We start from the raw sequence: 24,515 nt of genomic DNA, 5'->3' as shown, positions 1-24,515 counted from the left end.
GGGGGTGGGGTGGGGGGTGGGCAGAAAGGATACGGGAATGTGAGCTCTCTGTCCTGTGAGTCCTAAGAAGAGGATGGTGCTTCACTTTAAAGGGTGAGGAAACCGAGGTTCAGAGACACCAAGTGTTTTCCCCAAAGCCACACAGGCATGAATCTACAAGTTGGGATCTGGCCCTGGGTCTGGCTGACTTCTAAGCCCCTGGGCTGTGTGGCTTTCTCAGAGCCACTAGAGAGCATGCAGTAGGTGTCTGCTTGGTCCACTCGCTAGAGATCTGACCTGACCCATGGTGTTGGTGTCTCAGGGATGCCTGGGTATCTCAGGGACCCACAGTTCGGGGGTTAGTGGGGGTTCAGGCTGCAAAGCAAAGCTGTCAGGTGAGGCCACGTCCCCCTCTCACTTCAGGTCACCTGCCATGAGCTTTGTCACCTCCTGGGCCTGGGGAACTGCCGCTGGCTCCGCTGCGTCCTGCAGGGGGCACTCAGCCTGGATGAGGTGCTGCGGAGACCCCTGGATCTGTGTCCCATCTGCCTGCGGAAGCTGCAGCAAGTCCTGGGCTTCAGGCTTGTGGACAGGTACAAGGTGAGTGTGGGGTGGGGCAGGCTCCGGGGAGGTGGTGGGAGGGGATGCAGCTCCGGGCCCTAGGGGAGCCACTGAACACATACTGTCACTTCTCGGGGGCCTGCAGGTCTCCTGGGCAAGTGGAAAGCCCAATGTAGTGGTGGTGGCATCAGGTTGTAGTGTGGGTGATGGGGAGAAGTGCAGATGGCTCCGCAGCGGAGCTGTATCCGTAGAGCACTGGTGAGGGCCACTCTCTTGACATCGCCTTCCTCTCCCTTGCTCTGTAGTAGACAGTGTGGATTTTGCACCCAGAAGGCGTGCAGCCCCCTGGGAGAAGGAGGGGAAGACGCCCAAGCTGGCGTCCGGAAGGTCAGGCCTCCAGGAAAGGCGGGCCTGTGAGAGGATGCTGCCCTCTGATGGCGACATGTGTTATTGCAGTGGAGCAAGTCCACCAGGGCCCCGGAATCATTCCTTAATCTTGCAGGAAGGCGCCTTTGCAAACCAAGACACTTGGCTCAGGGTTCCCAGCTCAAAGGCAGAAAGTGGTGATTTTTTTTCTTTAAAACTATCTTTGAGGGGCTGGAGAGATGGCTCAGCAGTTAAGAACACTGGCTGATCTTGCAGAGGACCTGGGTTCAATTCCCAGCACCCACATGGCAGCTAACAACCGTCAGTAACTCCAGTTCCAAGGGAATCCAACACCTTTCTCTTACCTCCATGGGCATCGCATGACACGAGTGCACTTACATACATGCAGGCAACACATTCATACACTTAAATAATAATAAAAAAACCCCACCTTTGAAACAGGGTATAGTGGTGCACACCTTTAATCTCAGCACTCTGGAGGCAAAAGGCAGGTGGATCTCTGATATTTTATATTACTTATAAAAATAATAAATGAAAAAAATAAAAAAGAAAAAATAAATGAAATATTTAAAAACTTTAAAAAATCAAACTAAAACGACCCCCCCTCCCAATCAAACCAAAACAAACAAAAAAAACCCAAAACAAACCCACAGAAAAACAACTTTTGGTTGTGGGAAGCCTCTCTCATTCTCTGCAAGTTTCTATATTATATTTGTTTATTTTATGTGTATGAGTGTTTTGCCTGCATGTGTCAGTGCACCATATGTATGCAATGCCCGAGGAGGCCAGAAGAGGGTGTCTGATCCTCTGGAACTGGAATTAAGGATGGCTTTTAGCCATCATGTGCATTCTTGGAACCAAACCTGGGTTCTCTTTAAGAGCAGTCAGTGATCTTAACTGCTGAGCCATTTCTCCAGCCCTGCATTAATTAATTAATTAATTAACTTTTTGTTTGGTTGGTTGTTTTTGTATGAGTGCCTGGCATGCGTGTGGAGGTCAGAAGACAACTTGAAGGGAATGGTTCTCTCCTTCTGCCTTTGAGGTCCTGGGAATCGAGCTCAGGCTGGTAGCAAGGGACTTCACCCACGGAGCCATCTTGCCAGCCCCTTCCTGCAAGTTTTTGATGGGTTGTGGCTCTCAGATTGCACCAGGGGCTGGGTTGGCACACGTGGGTGGCCAAGCCCTTCTGAGGACAGGACTTAGGGACTGGTGGGGCTCTGTCCTTCCAGGTTGTCACAGGAGGTGGAGTCTGCCCAGTGTCTCCTAAGGACTCTGGTAGGAGCCACAGAGCTGACTGAAGGCTTGACCTGGAAAGCTCATGGCCTCAGAGAGGAGCTAGGACACACAGCAGAGCTGGGACACAGGTTGTCCACCCTGGGGACATGGTATAGGAAGCCAACACCACAGTACAGCTAACAACAGGCTGCAGTGAATCACTTAGGGGAGTGAATTGTTTAGATTCTTCCCTTTGACTTAAAAAAGTTTTAACTTGGGGGCTGGAAAGATGGTTCAGTGGTTAAGAACACTGGCTGCTTTGCAGAGGACCTGGGTTCAGTTCCCAGCACCCTCATGGTGACTAACAGCTGTCCAAACTCCAGTTCCAGAGGATCCAACACCTTCTTCTGTTCTCCACAGGCATGGTACACATGGGTGCATTTACATATATACAGGCAAAACACTCATACACATATAATTTAAAAATTAAAGTTTTAACTTTAGGGGTTGGAGAAACAGCTCAGTGGGTAAAGTGCTTACTGCACAAACATGAGGATCTGAGTTCAATACCCAGCACCCATGTAAAAATCTAGGTGTGGGAGCATGCATCTGTAACCCTAGCTCTGGGGAAGGAGACAGGAGGAACCCTGGAGTTTGATGGACAGCCAGTCTAGCTGAATCAGTGAGCTCCAGGTTCAGTGAGAGACTATGCCTCAAAAAATAAGGTGGAGAGAGACTGAGGAAGACACCGGATGGTGACATCTGGCCTCCACATGTATGTGGGCACACACATACTTACATGCACACATGAAGACATACACACTCAACACAAAGTTCAAACTATTTATAATCTTCATATATTTGACCTTTGAGAAGTGGCTAGGTTAACAACTAGCCTGCCAAGTCCCTGTGAACGGTGGGCTTCTGTGAACTGGGCTGTTCAACTTCGCTGGAGCCTGGACTCTAGTCCCTAGATGTACCAAGCTCAAGGGCCTTCCTGGCTCTGGTCTCATGTTGGCCCTGTGGCCACCCCCACCCCCTCCCCTCAGTTCTCTGGCTAGACAGAGTAACCTCAGCCTGTGTCTCTCCCTGCAGAGACTCTATACGTGGACCCGAGTGGCAGCGGGGACGTGGCTGGGTCAAGAGGCTGGGGAGCCATCAGTGTCAGAGGACACCCTGCCCTTCAGTGCTGACTCAGGCATGGGCTGTGAGAGTGACTCAGAGCCTGCCACCAGCCTGTCAGAGCCCCTCACCCCGGATATGTGGAGTCACGCCTTCCCAGACGGGCCTGAACCAGGATCCGAGGATGGGCTGAGCTCTCTGGGGGCCTCAGAGGTGTTGTCAAAACCTGGAGGCCCCATGGAGGCCATTGAGGAGTATGGACAGTGGCTGTCTTCATGCATCCAGGCCCTGGAGAGGGAAGTGACTGAAGAGGAGCTGGCCCTGGTGGACAAGGCCGTGGACACCCTAGACTGCTGGGAGATGTTCACTGGGCAGCTCCCAGCTCCCAGGCAGGACGTGCCCTGTGTCAGGGATAGCGTGGGGCTTCGAAAAGTCCTGGGGGACAAGCTCTCTTCCCTGAGGCAGAGGCTGAGCACACGCCGGCTTACCAAGGCCAATTCTTCCCCCTGTCGCTGGGAGGCAAAGAATTAATACAGCAGGATGGACTATCTGAAGCAGAGAAGTTGGCTCCTAGCAACCAACCTTGACTGCCCAGTGACTGAGGGTACTTTGGTCCCTGAAGGGCTAAAAGAAAGCTCCTTGGAAATGGAAGAATTTATCCTTAGGTGCCTGGTCACAGGGTCCCCATGGCATGTTGTCTGCAGCTGTGGTATACACATGAATGCAGTATCTGCAGAGGCCAGAAGAGGGCGTCAGATCCTCTGGAGCTGGAGTTACAGGGATTGTGAGCTGCCCAATGTGGGTGCTGGGAACCAAACTCAGGACCTCTGCTTTTATCTGCTGAGCCTTCTCTCCAGCCCCAATGTACTGTTTCTACCTGGCCCCAGACACACGGGGTTCTTGTCTGTGGCAAGAATTGACTCACTGGTCTCCAGGGTCTTTCTGAAGTGCTTCCTGTATCCCGCCATTTCCTCCGATAGGGGCTGCAGAAGTGGGGTGACTGATATGCAGGTTTGTGTGTGTGTGTGTGGAGTACGTGTGAGGCAGAGGCCTTCCTCCACCCAGAGGCCGCTGTCTGCAGGGAACACAAATGGTACTTGTGACTCTTTTCTGACAATGGTGGTTGTGCTGTCATCACGGGTTAGGCAGTGTGGGTGATGGCTCCGCTCATCTGTCTTCAATGACCTTCTGGCATTGTTCTATTGATTCCTGACAGAGTGATGTTAAAATTATCCGCCCACAGCTGTGCTGTTGTTGAATTTCCCTTTCCTTCTGTCGATGCTCTTTTGCACACGCACACACTCACACAATGATTGTTTACCCTCTCATTGTTCTTAAATGCCCCAGCTGGCCAACAATGCCAGAGTCTCAAAGAGAGAAGCTTCTGGTCTGATACTCCTGTGGAGGGAGGAGAGTGGGGTCTCAGCCCTTCCCCTTGTGGACTGAGGCAAGAGGAGAGAGCACACATCTTTTAAGTGAGAAGCTGTGTTAGTTTGCTTTTCATCGCTGTGACAAAATACCTGAGCAGATCAGCTTAAAGGAGGAAAGGGTTGTTGGGCTCATGGCTTCAAGGGTTTCGTTTGTGGTCTGGCTCCATGGGATTTGGCTGTGGTGAGGTAGAACATTATGGTGGGGAGGGAGTGGTAGAGCAGAGCTGCTCACCTCTGGAGGTCAGAAAGTGGGGGGAGGAGCTTCCTTCAAAGGAAGTTCCTACTGATCTCCCCTCCAGCTAGGCTCACCTCCTAGTGCCCACCACTACCACTGACTTATTTTTTTGAGTCAGGGTCTCACTATGTAGCCTGAAACTCACTATGTAGATCAGGCTGGCCTCAAACTCACAGAGATCTGTCTGCCTTGGCCTCTCCGGTGCTGGGGTTAAAGGCATGTGCTACCATGCCCTGCCTTTCTTTTAAAGGCAGGATCGCATGTCTCATGTAGCTCAGGCTGCCCTCAAACTCACTGGGTAGCTAGGGACGACCTTGAATTTCTGATCCTCCTGCCTACACACACACACACACACACACACACACACACACACACACACCCCACACCTGATTTATGTGGTACGGGGACAGAACCCAGGGCTTCATGCATGCTGGGCAAACATTCTACCAACTTAGCCATATCCCTAGCCCCAAATGTGGATTAAAAAAATTACTTTGGTGTATTATTAGGCGCACACACAGTGCACAGGTGAAGATCAGAGCACCGTTTTGGAGTTGGTTCTCTCTAACTCGTTGAGACCGGGTCCCTCTGTATGTTTCAGACTAGCTGGCCTATGAACTTCCAATCAGTTCTCCTGCAGGAGTGCTGAGATTGCAGATGTGTGCCATGCATCAGGCTTTTTAAGTGGGTTCTGGGACTCGAACTCAGAGTGTCAGGCTTGTGTGGCAAGCACTTTTACCTGCTGAACCATTTTGCTGTACCCCTGATAGATTTTTTTTTTGTCTTTTTGAGATGGGGGCCTCTTTGTAGCCCAGCTGTCCTGGAATTCACTATGTAGACCAGCCTGGCCTTGAACTCACAAAGATCTGCCTGCCTCTGCCTCCCAAGTGCTGGGATTAAAGGTGTGTGCCACCATGCCTGGCTGTCCCGATAGATTTTAAAAAGAAAAAAAGCACAGAGTTGACTCTAGCATTCCCTTACCCCCGGATCTGGGGAGAGCCCAGGGGACAAGGGTCTATCCTCATCAAGAGCCTCTGGAGTCTTGCTTGGTAGAGCTGGAGACTGAGTAAAGATGTTTCCGGGTCACTGCGTGTCTCCTGCTTTGCCAGGATGCTCTTCCGACTTTGACCAGGGGCGAGTAGCAGAGCCAGGGCCATGGTAGCAGATGCGTCTTTGGCTGCCCTGACCTCCCCTCTTCTACCCAGAGCCAAGGTTCCCAGAGGGGAGGGAAGACTAGCATTTTGTTCTTGCCCATGACAGAAACTTTAAAAAAATTATTTATTTTTTGTGTATGAATGTATTGTCTGCATGTACATGAGTGCACCCGTGTCGTGCAATGCCGTGGAGGTCAGAAGAGGCCTTTGGATTCCTCTGGAACTGGAGTTAAAGACGGTTCATAACCGCCATGTGGGTGCTGAGAATCGAACCCGGGTCCTGTGCAAGAGCAGTCAGCACTCTTAACCGCTGAGCTATCTCTCTCTGCCTTTGCTCACTATATTCCTTGAACTCTGCAGGGAATCAAGCAAAGGAGATGAACAGGCAGCTGGTGACCTTCACCCTGACTCCCAGGCAGCACCCCACCCTGCCCCTCAAAGCTCCTGATGGCTGCCATATGTTTGCTTCACCATGGGGTGGGAGGCTGGTGAGATGGCTCAATGGGTAATGGCTCTTTTTTATGCAAGCCTGATGACTTGAGTTTGAATCCCGGAACCCACATAAAGGTGGAAGGTCAAAACCAGCTCCACAAAGGTGTGCTCTGACCTCCACTCACATGCTGTGGCACACTTGTACACACACACACACACACACACACACACACACACAAACAATACTACTACTACTACTACTACTACTACTACTAAGACCCTGTAGCATTAAGCACAGCGCTTGTGGCCTGCTGACTATCAGAGAGGGAACACTGTGGGCGGGGACTGGCTGAACACGCAGTGATCCCGATTTTTCTTGGAAATTGACCTTTAAAACAAGCCTCTGACTTAAAGCTTGTTTTTATTTGCCTTTTACTCAAGAAGCTGTGCCCAAAAATAAACCTGAGTTATTTTGGGCTCTTGCTGGTGATGAGAGGTGATTTGGGGGAAAGCTGGACTGGGAGGGACTGCTGCTGCTGCTGGCCACTGTTGTTTGCATTTCTTTTCCGTGTGTTTTGCATCTATCTATCTATCTATCTATCTATCTATCTATCTATCTATCCATCATCTCGTATATCCGTGCATTCAATGCCCAGGGAGGCCAGAAGAGGGCGCTGGGTCTGAAGTTAAGGATGGTTGTTAGCCACCATGTGGGTGCTGAGAACTGAACCCAAGTCCTCTGCAAGAGTAGCCAGTGCTCTTAACCAATGAGCCATTTCTCCAGCCCCTCATTTGCAATTCTTGTAGCAGATTTCAGAACCAGAAGCTGGGTTCCTGGGTTTGGGATATGTCTCAGCTGGTAGATTGTCTAGTATGCACAAGGCCCTGGGTTCCATCTTCAACACTATATAAACTAGGTGTGGTGATACAGAGCTGTAATCCCAGCATTCAGGAGATGGAGGCAGGCGGATCAGAAGTTCAAGGTCGTCCTCAACTGCACTGGGCAGTAGGAGACCAGTGTAAGGTACATGAGATCCTGTCTGAAAAATAACAGGGAGGTTAGGTAGATGACTCAGCAGGTAAGAGCACTTGTTACACAAGCACGTGGACCTGAGTTTGAATCCCCAGAATCCACACAAAAAACCAGGTGTGGTTGCACATCCTAGTAACCCCAGCACTGTTGGGAGTGAAGACAGAAGAAACCCTGGGGCTTGCTGGCTCCTGGCCCAGCTCCAGGTTCAGTAAAAGATCCCATCTTCCCAAGTGATTCTAGATTGGGACAAGTAGACAAAACTAAAACTGATCATCACAGCTAGTACGGAATAGAAGGAAGCAAGCCAGTCACCAAGACCCCTCAGTCCCATGGGACAGTTCTTCCAAAACAGAACGGCTGGGATCATACTGAGTGGAATGGACACACAGCAAAGCTAAAGTAAAGGTACCAAGTGTCAGGCTGGGGACAACGCTCCTTTGCTTTCTCTTACCAGGGCTAGAAAAGAGAGCCCTTGAGCAGCATGCTTGATCGCAGTGCTTGCTCAGTGTGGACTGTTAGAGGCTGGGACAGTTGTCTGAGGGAACAGGTCAGTGTTCACATGCCAATTCAGACACAAGACCACCTGCAGAGTCCCCACTCCTAGCTGCTCACACGCAGGCACCTTGGCTGAAGGCTTGAACTAGTGCCTGAAGTTCTGTGGAGCAAATGTGGCCATATTTCGAACACAACTCCTTTAGTTTGTGTGTGGGTACGCCTGCCCACGTGTGTAAGCAGAGGTCAGAGGACGTTGGGTGTCCTCCTTTTACTCTGTTGTATTCCCTTGAGACAGGGCCACTCACTGAACCTGGAGCCCCAGCCTTCCTCCTGTCTCTGGCCCCACAGTGCTGGGCTTACAGGTACATGTACCCACAACTGGCATTTTACATAGGTGCTGGAACTCAGGTCCTCATGTTTGTGCAAGTGCTTTTACCCACAGAGCCATCTTCCTGGCACCTTAGCTGTGCTTTATTGTTGAGACAGGGTCTCATATACCCCAGGCCCCCTTTGAATTTGGAAGTAGCAGAGGATGACCTTGAACTCCTGCACCCTCCTCGCCAAGGCTGGGATCCCAGGTGCATTTCACAGCACATGCTTCAGGGATGTACTATGAGAGACTTCATTTAAAAACAGTATTTATGATGCGTGCCTCTCCTGTCAGGCTCTGGCATGTGAAAATAAAACCTATAATTAGCCAACAATGAATCTTCAAGTGAAATGGTTGGCATTACCTGTGCTAAACTTTTGGGATGGAAAAATTAGAAATCGAGGGGAGGCTTTGAGTGCTGAGCTGTATTTTATATCAAACAATTATATCAAGGATTCATTCTGACCGACATCTAGAGACTGGATGCTCACTCGGATCTTCAAGCCAGCCAGCACCAACCAGTGTGAAATAGAAAGCTGCTGGTCCTGGGATGCTGCCCAGTGAATACTTTCTATATTTAATTTTTTATCTTTTAATTTAGTTAATGTGTATGAATGTTTTGCCTGTGTGGATGTAAGTGCACCCATGTTGTGCAATGCCTGAGGAGACCAGAGAGAGCATTGGATCCCCTGGAACTGGAGTTACAGATGGTTGTTAGCCACCATGTGGGTGCTTTGAACCAAACTTGGGCCTTCTGCAAGAGTAGCCAGTGTTCTTAACTACTGAGCCATATCTCCAGCTCCTTTTTTTTTTTAAAAGAAAATTATTTTCTTAAAATTTTATTTATATTTTTTATTTTATGTGTAATGTGTGCATTGCCTGCATGTATGTAAGTGCACCCATGTCATGCAGTGCCCTTAGAGGTCAGAAGAGGCTGTCGGATCCCCTGGGACTGGAGTTACAGTTGTTAGCTGCCATGTGGGTGCTGGGATTAGAACCCGGGTCTTCTGCAAGAACAACCAGTGTTCTTAACTGCTAAGCCATCTCTCCAGCCCCTTTATTATTTTTATGTGTATGTGTGTATTGCCTGCATGTAGGTAAGTGCACCCGTGGAGGAAAGAAGAGGCTGTTGGGTCCCCTGGAACTGAAGTTACAGACAGTTGTTAGGTGCTATGTAGATGCTGGGATTCGAATCTGGGTCTTCTGCAAGAACAGCCAGTGTTCTTAACCACTGAGCCATCTCTCCAGCTCCTTTTTAAATAAAAGATTTTTATTTTATGAGTGTTTTGCCTGCTTGTATGTATGTGCACCATGTGCATGCCCTTGGAGGCTAGAAGAGGGCATTGGAGCCCCTCAAACTGGAGTTACAGGTAGTTGGTTAACTGCTATGTGGGTGCTGGGAACTGAACTTGAGTCCTCTGCAAGAGAAGCCAGTGTTCTTAACCGCTGAGCCATCTCTCCGGCCTCATTCCCACCAGTGGGTACTTGTCTGGTGTGTAACCAGACTAGTCCTAGGAACCTCAGCCAAATACTAATAAACTCTTCATTATCGTTTTGTGTATATATATGCAAGTACACGCATGTGGGCAGGCCAGAAGTCAACTCTGAGTGTTGTCCCCCTCCAGGCCTGGGATTGTAAGTGCTTGAAGCATTTTCTGTAGGTGCTTGGGATTAAACTAAGGTCCTCATGCTTGTACACACACCACATGGTGTACATACATACATATACTCAGACACATACATATGCACATAAAAAAATCTTAAAAAATGTATTTTGGTAAAACCCTACACATATTCTTTAATATAAACAGTGCACTGAGGAGGAAGATACCTTATTTTGAGGAAGTTTATTGTTACATTTTTTATTTTTTGCAATAATAGACGAGGCTTCTCCAACATTGCAATAAAAGAAAGGACAATAGTCAAGGTAACAGTGAAATTAAAATTAAAAAAATAGAAAAGCCTAAGGTTTGGGAGACAAAACTGACTACAATCTATGTGTACAAAGTTGTAAATGATTTCAGTCTAGCCTTGCAAACAGTTATCTCATTTTCCAATCGCATTGCTTCATGTTTCACAGAGTGGGGGTGTCCTTACAGAGAGGACGGGCGGCCAGGCTCAGCTCGCCAGGGCAGTGGACCAGAGGCCGAGCTGGTCCAGGACCAGGCCTCCAGCCATCCACCCGCTTTCTGTTCAGTTAAATGGAAGTCATGCATCCCGCTACGCACATGCTTCCAGCTTTGAAAGTGACTGGTACATATGTCAGGCTGTCAGGGACAGCACTCTCCCTGATGAGGCTGGCCCAGACAACTCCACCAGTTATCCCAGTCAGGGGGGCAGCAGCCTCCAACAGTGGTGAAGCAGAACAGCTTGTGTCCCCTTGGGGTCTCAGTAGTGATTGACCTGTGAGTTACCTAAGACACCCAGGCAAGTGAGGCTCACTGCACGGGGACTGGGCTCCTTTACACCCGAGGCTGAGGAGCACTGTGAGGCTGTGGTCTCCTTTAAACTCACCCTGGTCACATCCCCTCAGCTTACAGAGCTCAAAAAAGCAGATAGAAACAGCAACACTTTCTTTCCAAAGGCAAGAGCCAGAAGCCTAGCAAACACTGATAGAAAACCTTGAGCAGAGAGAGACAGAGACTCATGCTGTCTCCTAATCAGGGATCTATAGTAACAAAGGGGGCCTCAGTAGCAGGCTTCCCTCCCTTCTTCTGGCTTAGAATCTATTCTAAGAATCCTATTTGTCTGGTGGCTGAAATGAGTCAAGAGTGGGATTCAACAAGGAGCCAAGTGTCAGGAGCAGTGTGGCTGCTGATGGGGCCCTTGGAAGTGTGAGCCATGGAACATTCTGGATCTAGAGATTTTATTTTAAATGCAAGAATAACACTTCCCTCTCCCCACCCCAGCCTGGAGAGAGTAATATATAGAGGGACTGGTCTGGAATGCAAAATATTTTTAAAGCACAGTGTGACACCTGCTGGGAGCCTGATGGCCTGAGCTGAGATGTACCAGTTCGTGCTGAGGTGCCTGGCCTTCTGCACCTGACTGGAGCTCACAGGGTGCCTGCTGGCTGTGTGCACAGTGACAAGAAGCCTGATGGGAGCCTGGGAACCTGCACTTTGTGAAGGCAACAGTGAGAGTGTGCAGGACCTCCAGCTTCTCCTGAGGGGCCAGCAGCTAGGGATGCCAGCTGATGAGGCACAGAGCTCTACAGGGGCTTTTGCCGGCTTTTAGAGCCCAGATTGGAGGGGGGGGACGGACACCAGATGCCGCCAACTGTCAAGTAAGGCAGGGGAGCCACCCACAAGGCCACTTGGTTATGTCTTTGCCACTGGCTGGGGAGGGAAGTAGGGAGGAATGAGAGCACCAGTGGGGACCCGGACTGAGCCACGGCCGTGCCAGAGGCCACCTCTCCATGCTGTGGCTGCTGGGCGTGCAGACAAGGTGGGTGGCTTTTGGAGCATTAAGGCAGGTCCACAGCACCCACTGTATTCTCTACAGTGGGGAGGGGAACCCCTGGCCTGGTTCCTAGGCCCAACCAGGTGTGTCCAGAGTGTGGACTCTTGGGTGCTGGCACAATTTTAAAGGCAGTGTATTCACTTTGGGAGCTGGCACTGAGGCCTGAGCTGGGTTTTGGGGCCAGCTCAGGCAGTCTGAGCTTAGCAGCGTTGCATGCCCCTCTGCACCTAACGGGAGGCAAAGCTTCGGGATTAGTGGGTCAGTGAAGACCTGCAAGTTAGAGAAAGCTATCTGCAAGGCTGGCTGGGGTCTGTGTTTCTGTCATTAGAGAAAGCACGTGTTTGTGTGTGTCCACACCTGAACCTTCGTTAAGCTGTGTCAGCAAAGGAGCAGTTTCTGTAGGGAGAGAGGAAGCTGTGTTAGGCATCACAAATTAACACCAGAGCGATCATGAGTTCAGTAGTTTCAGCAGTCCCCAGATTCAGTAGCTATCATCAAAGCTCCCACGCCTCTTGCCTGGAGCTTGCTGGCCGGCTGGTGGCACAGCATCAGTGAGCTGGGTATTGGGTGGAAGGCGTGGATCAGTGACACCCACCGCAGGTCCCTGCAGGCGACACACACACACACCAGAGACTGTGGCAGAGCTGTCCTCACTGCAACATGATGTCCTTCAGGTTTTCCTGCAGGATGGTGTCCTTTACAGCATGGAACACAAAGCGGATGTTCTCGGTGTCTATGGCGGTGGTGAAGTGGTGGAACAGGGGCTTGCTGCGGTTTCGCCGCTTGCGGTCGAAGCACTGCACCAGGTAGCGCTGCACGTCCTCCAGCCGGTGCGGGTCGCCTTTGAAATCTGGAAAGTGCTTCTTGATGCTCACGGACTTCACCTTCTCCACTAGGAGGTCCATCTTGTTGAGAAAAAGGATGATGGAGACGTTGAAAAACAGCTTGTTGTTGACGATGGTCTCAAAGATGTTCATGGACTCCACCAGCCGGTTGGTGCGCCTGTCCTCCATGAGCACCTGGTCGTACTCACTCGAGGACACCATGAACAGGATGGACGTGATCCCATCGAAACACTGGAACCACTTCTGGCGCTGTGAGCGCTGGCCGCCCACGTCTACCATCTTAAACGGGATCTTCTTGATAACGAAGTCATGTTCCACAATCCCCTTGGTGGCCTTTCTGGCCAACAGGATGTCTTGCTTACTGGGGAAGTAGTTCTGCAAAACACAGGGGAGGATGCCACTTAGTTTCTGTCAACTCCACCCAAACTAGACACACTTGGGAGAAATCACTTGAACAATTCCTCCATTAGGCTGGCCTGTGGCCATGTCTGTGGGGCATTGTATTGATTGCTAATTGATGCAGGAGGGCCCAGCCCACTGTGGGCAATGCCATCCCTGGGCAGGTGGGCCTGGGCTGTGTAAGAAAGGTAGCTGAGCTGGACGTGGTGGTGCACGCCTTTAATCTTAGCACTAGGGAGGCAGAGGCGGGCAGATCTCTGTGAGGTCTTGGCCAGCCTGGTCTACATAGTGAGTTCCAGGACAGCTGGGGCTACAGGGAGACCCTGTTTCAAAAAGATCAAAAAAAAAAAAAAAAAAAAAAAAAAAGAAAAGAAAGTAGCTGAGTAACTGAGTAAGCTACGGAGCAAGCTGGTAAGCAGCTTTCCTCTGCTTCAGTTCCTGTCTCCTGTCTCCAGGTTCCTGCTTGAGTCCCTTCCCTGACTTTTCTCAGTGACAGACTGACGTGGAAGTGTGAGCCAAGTAACCCCCTCCTCCTGACCTCCAGCTGGTTTTGGTTAGTGTTTGACCACTGCAACAGAATAACCAGAACAGAAACTAGTACCAGAGAGTGGGGTTTGCTGTGATGAACCTGATCATGTTGATTTGGAGTTTTGGGGAGAAAAGCTGTTGAGTGCTTAGACCTTAATGGGCAGTTCTGTGGGCATTTGAAAGGCAAGAATGTTAAGAGAAAGGTGGACAATGGAGGCCTGTGAAGTGTCAGAGGGAAGCAAAGACTCTATTGGAATCCTGATATTTTTGAACTGAGAATCTGGTTTCTGGTCAGCTAAGGATGAAGAATCAGCTGTGACAAAAGACCACAGCAACACTGAGGTAAAACCTCCTGGGAAGTGTTTCTTCAGGGCAGCATACAGAAGCTGTGGTCCAGAGGGCAAGGTTGCATCTCAAGCCGGCGGCTGAACTTAGCAATGTGCAAGAGTCTCCTACATGGCACTGGTTTTGAAGGCATAAAAGGATCATGGAAAGCAGATGAAGGCTGGCATTGTGAGAGGCAAGGTGAGGCTACTGGTGACACTGTAACCTTAGCTGCAGAGGAGACCCCAAGATACTGGAGATGCCAGAACTATGGAATGACTACCAAAGACAGCAGCAGGTGTGGAGTGGAGCTGGCCTGAGCCTGTGAGACAAGCTGTGTGTGCCCTGACTGGCAGACCTGGAGAAGCAGAACTGCCCAAGCCTTTTGGAGCCCAAACATCCCAAGTCCCAGTGCTAGACAAGTAGCACTACTGGACTTTGGTGTGATGGCGATTATTCCTGGCTGCTCTTCTCTCTGGAGTAAGAAAGTGGTTAACTTGTTTTTGATTTTATAGGAACCCACAGTTAAGAGACTTTGGATTTTAAAAATATTTATTATTTTTATTTTATGTGTATGAGTATATCGCCTACATGTAGGTAGGTACACTGTGTTGTGCTGTGCCTGCAGAGATCAGAAGATGTCAGATCTCCTGGAACTGGAGTTATAGACTGTTGGGGGTGCTGGCAATTGAACCCAGGTCCTTTGTAAGAGTAGCTAGTGCTTTTAGCCAGTGAGTCATCTCTCTAGCCCCAACTCTGGATTTTTAAGACAAATGGATTTTTTTCTTTTCTTGGGACTGGGATTGAAACCAGCAAGCTCCAGCAGTTCTCCCACCTCTGCTTCTCAGAGTGGTGGGGTTACAGCCACCCACTCAGCCATGCCCAGCTTTTATTTTTTATTTATTTTATATTATTATTATTTTGAGACAGGGTCTCCCTGAAGCCCCAGCTAGCATAGAATTCACTATGTAGACCAGACTGGCCTTGATCTCACAGAGATCCACTTGCCTCCCAAGTGCTGGGATTAAAGGTATATACTACCACACCTGGCTTTATTTTTTATTTTTTGTGTATGAGTGCTTTGCCTGCATGCATTAAATACATGATGTGTGTACAGATACTAGCAGTGGGTATTGGATGCCCTGGAACAGGAGTTAAGGATGGTGCTGGTCACCATGTGGGTGCTGGGAACCAAACCTGGGTCTTCTGCAAGAGTAGCCAGTGCTGTTAACTGTTGAGCCATCTCTCTAGCCTGATACATTAGACCTCTATCGTGTTGAAAAATGTAAAGACTGTGGAATTTTAAAAGCTGCACCATATATTAATATGATAAACAAGAAAGGAAAGGTTATAGTCTGAAATTATGTGTTTCTGTGTGAAACTGGCAAAGGGTTAATTGTGCTTAGTTTGTGTTTGACACAAACTAGACACTCTTGGGAAGAGGAAATCTCCACTGAGCAATTTCCACTATCACAGTACCCTGAGGCCATATCTGTGGGCATTTTCTTGATTGCAAATTGATGTGGGAGGGCGTGGCCCATTGTGTGTGGTACCATCCCTAGACAGGTGGGGGCCTGGGCTGTATAAGGTAGGTGAGGGGCTAGAGAGATGGGTCAGTGGTCAAGAGCACAGGCTGCTTATGCAGAGGACCTGGATTCGATTCCTAGCACCCACATGGCTGATAACTGTCTGTAACTCCAGCTTCAAGGGATCTGATGCCTCTTCTGACTTCTGCAGACACTTCATGACATGGGTACACTTGCAAGCAATACAATCATACTCCTAAAATAAAAATAATAAAATATTTTAAGAAAGCTGAGCAAGTTAGGGGGAGCAAGCCAGTAAGCAGCGTTCCTCCATGGTCTCTGGTTCAGTTCCTGCTCTGCTTCCCTTAGTGATGAACTCTAACTTGTAAGTTGAAATAAACCCTTTCCTCCCCAAGTTGCTTTTGGCTAATGCTATATTACAGCAACTGAGAAGCAAACTAGAGCAGAGGGAGCTATCTGAGAGGGGGAGAAAGGACAAGAAAAGATGGGAACAAAAAGCTGGCAGAACAGGGCGCAGGGAAAATTATAGGGACTTTGGCAAGAACATTTAATTAAACACCAAAAGCAAGTTTCACTAACAGAATTCTAAACCCACTGGGAAACAAAGCAACAGGATTAAACATCTCATTTTGCAGTGAACATAGACTCTGTGATCTGAGACAGGTCAGAATCTTCAGTCAGGCCTCCTATAAAATCCCATTCATTTTTAATAAAAATATTTTACCTATTATTATTAATTTTAAAAAATTTATTATTTTTACTTTATGTGTATGCATGTATTGCCTGCGTGTATGTAAGTGCACCTGTGTCATGAAATGCCCACAGAGGTCAGAAAAGGGTGTTGGATCCCCTGGAACTGGACTTACAGATGGTTGTCAGCCACCATGTGGGTGCTGGGAATGGAAACCGGGTCTTCTGCAAGAGCAGCCAGTGATCTTAACTGCTGAGCCATCTCTCCAACCCTGATTTTATTATTTTTAAAAAGATTTTATGCACATGAGTGTTTTCTTGCAAGTATATAAGTGTACCTGTGTTGTGCAATGCCCACAGAAGCCAGAAGGCGTTGGATCCCCTGGAACTGGGGTTACAGACAGTTGTGAGCCTTCATGTGGGTGCTGGGAACTGAATCCAAGTCCTCTAGAAGAGTGGTAAGTGCTCTTAACCACAGAGCTTTCTTTCTGGCCCCGATCTTTTTTTTTTTTTTTGAGACAGCATCTTATTATGTGGCCCATGCCAGCCTATAACTCTGGCTCCTTCTGTCTAGGTCTGCCTGACTGCTGGGATAAGGGGTGCTGTTCCACCATACCCAGCAGCACTGAGGTACTGTGACAATGCAGTTGATGCAGTTGCTGCTGGGTGGGTAGGCTGGTGGTGGAGCTGGTCATGAGCTTCATCATGCTGTGCTTGGGCATATGCTAGAAGCTTTCTATAAGAACAAGTGACAGGAAATCCCCTTTTGTTCCCTCACAGAGTCTGGGGTAAAGCCATTCTCACAGGGCAATTTCTTCCCTTCACTTAAGATCAAGTGCAGATCTGAGCAGGAACATGCCATGACAGAACCATTCATGGTCACTAAGAGCCAGGTCATAGCAAGTAGGAGTCCCACTGCCTGCTTTGGTCTCCACACCAGGTTTTCTAACCCTGGATGGTAGGTTTTTGGGGGTGGGGAGAGGGCTACTCACCAGCTGGCCGATTCGGTCCAAGTTATCCAGGAAGTACTTCACTGACTCACCCTGTCACAAGGAAAAATAAGCACAGCTCAGTCTTGATGGAGGAACCCAGAGTGACAAGTGAAAGGATGGACTGGGGAACAGCAGACTGTTCTCCTGTGTAAACCATAAAGTCTAAGAAGGCAGAGTGTGTATTTTATTTATTTTTATTATTTTATGTGTGTAAGTGTTTTGCCTGCCATGTATGTAAGCACCCATGTCATGCAATGCCCACAGAGGCCAAAAGAGGGTGCCAGATCCCCTGGAACGGGAATTACAGATGGTTGTGAGCTGTCATGTGGGTGTTGGGAACCAAACCTGGGTCATCTGCAAGAGCAGTCAGAGCTCTTAACTGCTGAGTCAACTCTTTAGCCCTATGTATGTAATTTTAAAAACAATCCAGGTGTGGTGGTGCACACCTATAATCCAGCTCTTAGGAAACTGAGATAGGAGGATTACCACAAGTTCAGGTCCAGCTCAGGCTATATATTGAGGACCAATCCAGCCAGGTTTATACAGCAAGATGCTATTTCAGAAGAACAAGACAAAAAACCCTCAAGCTTCACATTAAAAAAAAAAAAAAAAAGCTGATTTGAGGGCTGGAGATGTAGCTCAGTAGGTAGAGTGCTGGTCTAGATGAGTAAAGCTCTGGGTTCTGTTCCTAGACTGCATAAACTGGGTGGTGTTGTATACTTGTAATCCCAACACTTGGGAAGTAGAGGCAGGAGGATCAGGCATTCAAGGTTAATCTCAGCAACAGAGGCTGTTTAGTAAGTTGGAGGCCAGCCTGGGATATGAGGCTGTCTCAAAACAAATAAGCAAAATCAAAACAATGAAAACAAAACAACTGTTGTTTCAGTCTCAGACTGAAGACTGTGTTTCTCAGCCTTTCCCTGCTGACTTCTGCTGCAGATGGATGCTGGCCGTCTCTAGGCCATACCACCGCAAGGCCTGGGGAGGCAAAACCCTGGCCAGCTCTGTCCCTGATACAAATGGCCCACAAGGCTACGGATGCTGTCTGTAAAGACACTAAGCCCTGAAGAGAAGGGACAAGGACAGGAAGCACCTTTCTGATGCAGACATGCTCATGGCCTCACTTATGATACAGCGACAACACTCGGCAGGTTGGCTTTCTGTAGTGAATGGATGAGTCTGTCTTCTGGATTCAGCACCCCCACCCCACCCCATCTTCTAGGAAGTGCTGGGTGGCTCAGTACAATGGTACTCACAGGGCCTGGAGGAATCTAGAGGCCTCCATAGAGTGACTAAAAAGAGAGTGACGGAGGAAGTTGTGAGTGAACACGTGTGCAAAGCTTTCACTAGAAAGCAGAAGGCTGGGGTAGGCAAGATGGCTCCATGGGTAAGAGTGCTTGCTGCCAAGGCTGACAACCTGAGTTTGCTCGATCCCTAACCCACATAAAGGTGTAAGGAGAGAATTCTCTCCACAATGCTGTCCTCTGACCTTCATACGTGTGCTGTGGCACATGTATGTGCACATACACACAAATAAATGTAATTATGAAAGGCCAGAAATCAATTCTTCCATGAATCCCAAAGCATATGACTCTAAAAAATCCCATGGGAGTGAGCCCAGCCTGGGTTCACCCGCTGCCTTCACTAGTATATTCTCACGTACGTGTACAAAGATGAGTACTCACTGACACAGAGACACGTAGAGCAAGGTGGCATTTTAGGTCTTTTAACAAAATTGACTTTAATTTATATGCATGTGTGTGGGGGCCAGAGACAACTTCAGGTGTCATCCTAAGAAATGCAGGCTATATCCTTTAACACATGGTCTCTCAATGGTCAGAGCTCATCAACTAGGTCAGGCTGGTTGGCCAGCAAGCCCCGGAGTTTCTCTTGTCTCGGCCTCCCAGGTCCTGGGATTACAAGCATGTACCACCACTCCTGGCTTTTTTTGTGGGTTCTAGGGCTGAACTCTGGTCCTCACATTTTTGAGGTAAGTACTTTGTCAAGTGAATTATCTCCCAAGCTGCATATTCTAGGTTTTTATCAAGGAAAAGAACATAAAAGGATACCAGATTCCAGCTTGTGACTTTCTGAGAAAAAGTTTGAGAACAGGAGCCACCACCCTCTTAAGGTGGTTATTTTTTTATTTTTTGCCAGGAGCGGTGGCACAAACCTTTAATCCCAGCACTCAGGAAGCAGGGACAGGTGCCTCTCTATGATATTGAGGCCAACCTGTTCTACATAGTGAGTTTCAGGTTAGCTGGGGCTACAGGGAGACCCTGTCTCAAAAAACAACAAAAACAAAAAAGTTACTTCTTAAGTTTATTTTACCTGTGTTTCACCTGTATGTATGTAAGTGTACCACATGCATGCAGTCCATGGAGGCCAGAAAGGGTGCCAGATCCTCTGGAACTGGAGTTAAGGACAGTTGTTAGCTGCTACGTGGGTGCTGCAAGAGGAGCCAGGGCTCTTAACTTCTGAGCCATCTCTCTAGCCCCTTACTTTAGTTTTGGAGCCAGGGTCTCACTATGCAGCCTAGAGCTCATGAGACTCCTGTCCAGCTGTGAGTCCTGGGATGACGGGTGTACATATCATGCCCAGCTTCAGCCCTAGTGGGTCTGTCTCTTGGTCCCCTGTCTCAGAGGAGGTGAAGAGCCATTTCCTTTAGTGAGGCCTCAGCCTTCCTCTGTGGAGGGGAGATGGGGATGATTCAAGGGAGAGGATTTTGCTTCAAGGATGGCAACACCACAGTTCCTCACTATAAGCTCTCACATAAGCAGCAAGGGTAGTTTGCTTCCTTTTATGGGAATGTGGGTGGCCTTGGTGACCAGCTTTGAGGGAAGAGTATCTGAGGGCCAGGATGAAGTTCTCACCTCTCAGGTACCCAGGTCCTCACATAGTCCTGCCCAGCTTCCATGCAAGGAAGCCACTGTGGGGAGGCCAGCAGCTCTGCCCCTCTGATGGCTTAGCCCCGTGGCCCTGTCCACATATCCTCTCCCCTGACAAACAAAGGAAGGACAGATCCCTACGGGGGGGGGGGGCGAACACATATACACGAACACACACACACACACGCACACTAGGTATATGGTGTCAGTCAGCAGTGCATGTGTTTTACTGGGACAGCACACAGCTCAGAGGACACTGGTAAAGATGAATAGGTGATAGGAACTGGGGATATCAGTCATACAACTGCAGGGAAGTGAATTTACCAACAAAGGACAGCAAATCTTAGATGAAGGCACAGCCCAATTTATAACCTGGCCTGCAGAGGACCCAAGAGCCTAGTCCTCCAGGCTTCTGAGCACACACAACCTACACCTGTGCACTGTCCACCTGTGGATTTAAGTTGCTACGCTGTGGCTATTTGTTATCTAGACTCAGAAAAAAATATTTTTCAGGGGTAAGAAACTGTGAACCATAAGAGAAAATGTCATGTTCTCTAGTCCCAGCAGCCCCTTGTATCTCAGAGGTTCTGCCTGCTGTAGAAATGAAGACATATATATATATTTTTGTTGTTGTTATATTTTATTTATGTGTATGAGTGTTCTACCTGCACATATGTCAGTGCGCCACATGCATGCAATGCTTGCAGAGACCAGAAAAAGGTATCAAATCCCTTGAAACTGGAGTTACATACAGACGGGTGTTAGCTGCCATGTGGGTGCTGGGAACAGAACCACTCTGCAAGAGCAGCCAGCTCTTAAGTGCAGAGTCATCTCTCCAGTCCCAGATAGGTATATTTTCTCCTCTATTTTTTCTTAAAAATTTTAAATGCCTTTTAAATATTACATTTATGTGTGTGTGTGTATGTGTGTGTGTGTGTGTGTGTGTGTGCGTGTGCACGTGCCAGCATTATATAAAGATTAGAGGACAACTTTCAGGAGTCAGTTCCTGGGATCCCTCTAACTACTGAGCCATCTCATCAGCCCGATGTGTACATTTTAGTCTAATGCTTGGACATTTTTCCCTTTGCTAACTTAGTGACACCTTGACTTCTGTTCCCTGTCCAGAACCATCTAGAAAAGCTTGCCTCACACTGTCACAGCTGTGAGAAGTGATCTCGTCCACTGACAGAGATGCTGATAAACAGAATCAAAGCACTACAAACCTAATGGCCTGCTGGGAAGTTCTGGCTCCGAATGTGGGGTGAGTCAGTACCTCTTTTCAGCTCTTTCTGGAAAGCCCCTGGATTATTATTACTTTATTCCCAGATGGAGCACAGACAAGGAAACCGAAACACTTAGCAGCTCAAACTACCAGTAATTCTTGCATTAGAAATGAAAACTGAAGCTGGGTGAAGGGGCACATGTCTTTAATTTCAGCATTCAGAAGGCAGAGGCAGGCAGATCTCCGAGTTCCAGGCCAGCCTGGTCTACAGACCCTGTCTAAAAGAAAAACAAAGTCCCTTTCCCCCAGTGCTGGGGACTGAAAACCTAGAGCCTCACATAGCCTCAAGTGTTCTACCACTAAGGCCTAGCCCCAGCTCTTTTTAATTTTTATTTTGAGACGGGGTCTGGATAAGTTTCCCAGGCTGGACTTGAATTTGTAATTCTCCTGTGTTGGCCTCTGGAATAGCTGAGATGACAAGGCTTGACTCTGAGAACATTTTCAAGACCAAGACTACACAAGCATCGATCCAGTGTGGTTATCAGAGAGACTACTACACTGTGATACTTTCTTCATAAGTCAAAGAGGGGAAAGAGGCAAGTGATGGCTTGTCATTATTGGAAGATCATTTTCACCTTGAAGAGTCCTTGAGAGGGTCTCAGGGACACCGAGCTTGCTTGGTGACCACTGTTCACCTCTAAGTTCTGTGGGCACCCAGCTTAGTTCCTCCAACTAACACCACCACCAAGAATGAACACTGGAGGTTATGACCATTGTGAGTGCACAATGTACCTCAAGATAATGCTCGCTTAACAAGTCATATTAAAATGTTCTTTATGGGACGTATTTGCAGTCTCATTCTGTTGCAGTCCAGGCTGGCCTCAAACTCACAGTAATTCTCCTGCTTCAGCCTCCTGAGCACTGGGGTTATAAACGTGTGCCACCATCTAGCAACGCTGTCCCCCTTATCAGGGTCTTACGTAGCCTAGGCTGACCTTTAACTCCCAGAGTGCTGGGATTATAGGCATGTGCCATGCTTGGCCTTACCATTTATTTATTAAAATTAATTAATTAATTAATTAATTAATTAAATTTATACACATGAAGTCAAAACACAGGCAAAACTAAATACAATGTTAGTTATAAAAAATATTACACAAGCCAGGTCTGGTGGCACACACCTGTAATATCAGCTCCTGGGAGACTGAGAGTCCAGTGGTAGTCTGGGATAAGCAGAGAGGCTTTGTCTCAAAGAGTAACTACAAACAAAACAAATGGGAAAAAACCCCAAACAAACAAACAAACAAACAAACAAACAAACTCACTCACTCACTCACTCACTCACTCACTCACTCACTCACTCAAACGCAGGCACAGTGCTTCCTATGAGCCAGGTGCTGGTCTAAGACCTTGTGCTATTAATCTGACTGCTTTCCATACTGTAGGAGGCAGGTGTCACTGTTGGCCATCTGCACATGCAAAAATGAGTTGGAGTGGTTCAGGAACTGGCCCAAGTGGTAAGCTGTAGGTTTCCTTTGTTCACCAATCAGAGATAAATTTAGGATGAAAACACAAGCGAAAGGAAAGGAATAAGCATGGCAGGTCAGGATGGTGGTGTGTGCAGGGTGTATAAATTGCAACGGAGTTTTCAATCTGGTGGGCACTGAAGTGTTTGGGTGTTTATGTTTAAACTGTCCATGTATGTTTTTAGATTGTCTTTGTAGTTGTACAGTTTTTGAAAAATATTCATATATTTCTTTTCTTCTTCTTCTTCTTTTTTTTTTTTTTGGTCTTTTTGAGACAGGGTCTCCCTGTAGTCCCAGATGGCCTGGAACGCACTATGTAGACCAGGCCACCCTCTTTTCTTTTTTTAAAAATATTTTATTGAGCCAGGCGTGGTGGTGCACGCCTTTAATCCTAGCACTCAGGAGGCAGAGGCAGGCGGATCTCTGTGAGTTCAAAGCCAGCCTGGTCTACATAGTGAGTTCCAGGACAGCTGGGGCTACAGGGAGACCCTGTCTCAAAAAGACCAAAAAATTTTTTTTTAATTTATTATTTTTATTTTATGTGTATGAGTGTATTGCCTGCATGTAGGTATATGCACCCATGTCCACGCAATGCCCGTGGAGGATAGAAGAGGCTATCGGATCCTCTGGAACTAGAGTTACGGACAGTTGTTAGTTGCCATGTGGGTGCTGGGATTTGAACCTGGGTCTTCTGCAAGAGCAGTCAGTGTTCTTAACCGCTGAGCCACCTCTCCAACCCAAAGTTTCCTTTCTTATTTAAAAAAAGATTTTTTTTTTGGTATGAGTGTTTGCCTGCAGGTATGTGCACTGTGCAGTGTATGCATGCAGTCCCCTTAGAAGCCAGAAGAGGGAATTGGATTTCCTGGAGCTGGAGTTATAGGTGGCTGTGTGCCATCTGACATGGGTGCTGGGATTGAACGTGGGTCTTTTTTTTTTTTTTTAAATTATTTTTACTTTACGTGTATGTGTGTACTGCATGCATGTAGGTAAGTGCACCTGTGTCATGCAATGCCTGAGGAGGTCAGAAGAGGCTGTTGGATCCCCTGGGACTGGAGTTACAGACAGTTGTTAGCTGCCATGTGGGTGCTGGGATTAGAACCTGGGTCTTCTGCAAGAACCAGTGTTCTTAACTGCTGAGCCATCTCTCCAGCCCCCAAATTTGGGTCTTAACCACTGAGTCATTTCTTCAGCCTCTACACTAACTCGTTAATGTTAACTTGCTTTCCTGGAACAAACTCAATTTGATCATGATTTACCTATCTATCTGTGTGGTACATGCATGTGTTTACATGTGTGTGGAGGTCAAAAGTCAAATTTGAGTGTCTTCTATTGTTCTCCATCTGACATTCTGAGACAGGGTCTCTCACTGAACCTAGAGCTCACTAATTTGGTTAGGTTGGCTGGCCAGCAAGCTCCTGGGGTCTGCCTGCCTATGCTCTAGTGTGCTATACCCCAGCTGGCCTAGAACTTGTGAACTTGCTATGTAGACTAGGCTGACCTCCATCTCATAGAGATCCACCAGCCTTGGCCAGCCCTTATTTGTCTTCAAGCAACAATGCCAGACAGGTAATACCAAAGGGATTCCCAGATAGTAACCCAGCATAGAACTGGGAAAATGAACAGCAGACCCCAATTTTATCCAAAGGAATATTGACAACTGATTACAGTTAGATGAAGAA

General features: G+C 48.0%; 2 protein-coding genes across 2 annotated transcripts in view; one reads left to right on the top strand and one right to left on the bottom strand.

Annotated features, from left to right (window-relative positions):
* Amz1 (archaelysin family metallopeptidase 1) overlaps window positions 1-5,235 on the top strand; it is a 27,506-nt gene extending 22,271 nt beyond the window's left edge. Inside the window, exons 7-9 of the mRNA XM_008851389.2 lie at window positions 108-122; window positions 403-579; window positions 3,238-5,235. Coding sequence (XP_008849611.1) covers window positions 108-122; window positions 403-579; window positions 3,238-3,795 — 750 coding nt within the window. The 3' untranslated portion in view covers window positions 3,796-5,235. The remainder of the gene's footprint in view (window positions 1-107; window positions 123-402; window positions 580-3,237) is intronic.
* Window positions 5,236-10,241: 5,006 nt separating this feature from the next.
* Gna12 (G protein subunit alpha 12) overlaps window positions 10,242-24,515 on the bottom strand; it is an 85,657-nt gene continuing 71,383 nt past the window's right edge. The window contains exons 3-4 of the mRNA XM_008851388.3: window positions 17,201-17,251; window positions 10,242-13,095 (exon numbers count right to left, since the gene is read on the bottom strand). Coding sequence (XP_008849610.1) covers window positions 12,526-13,095; window positions 17,201-17,251 — 621 coding nt within the window. The 3' untranslated portion in view covers window positions 10,242-12,525. The remainder of the gene's footprint in view (window positions 13,096-17,200; window positions 17,252-24,515) is intronic.

Source organism: Nannospalax galili, unplaced genomic scaffold, assembly GCF_000622305.1.
Source record: "Nannospalax galili isolate Female #2095 unplaced genomic scaffold, S.galili_v1.0 scaffold664, whole genome shotgun sequence".
NCBI classification, from domain to species: Eukaryota; Metazoa; Chordata; class Mammalia; order Rodentia; family Spalacidae; genus Nannospalax; species Nannospalax galili.
The sequence above is the reverse complement of the archived record's forward strand: the minus strand, read 5'-3'. Positions and strand labels throughout refer to the sequence as shown.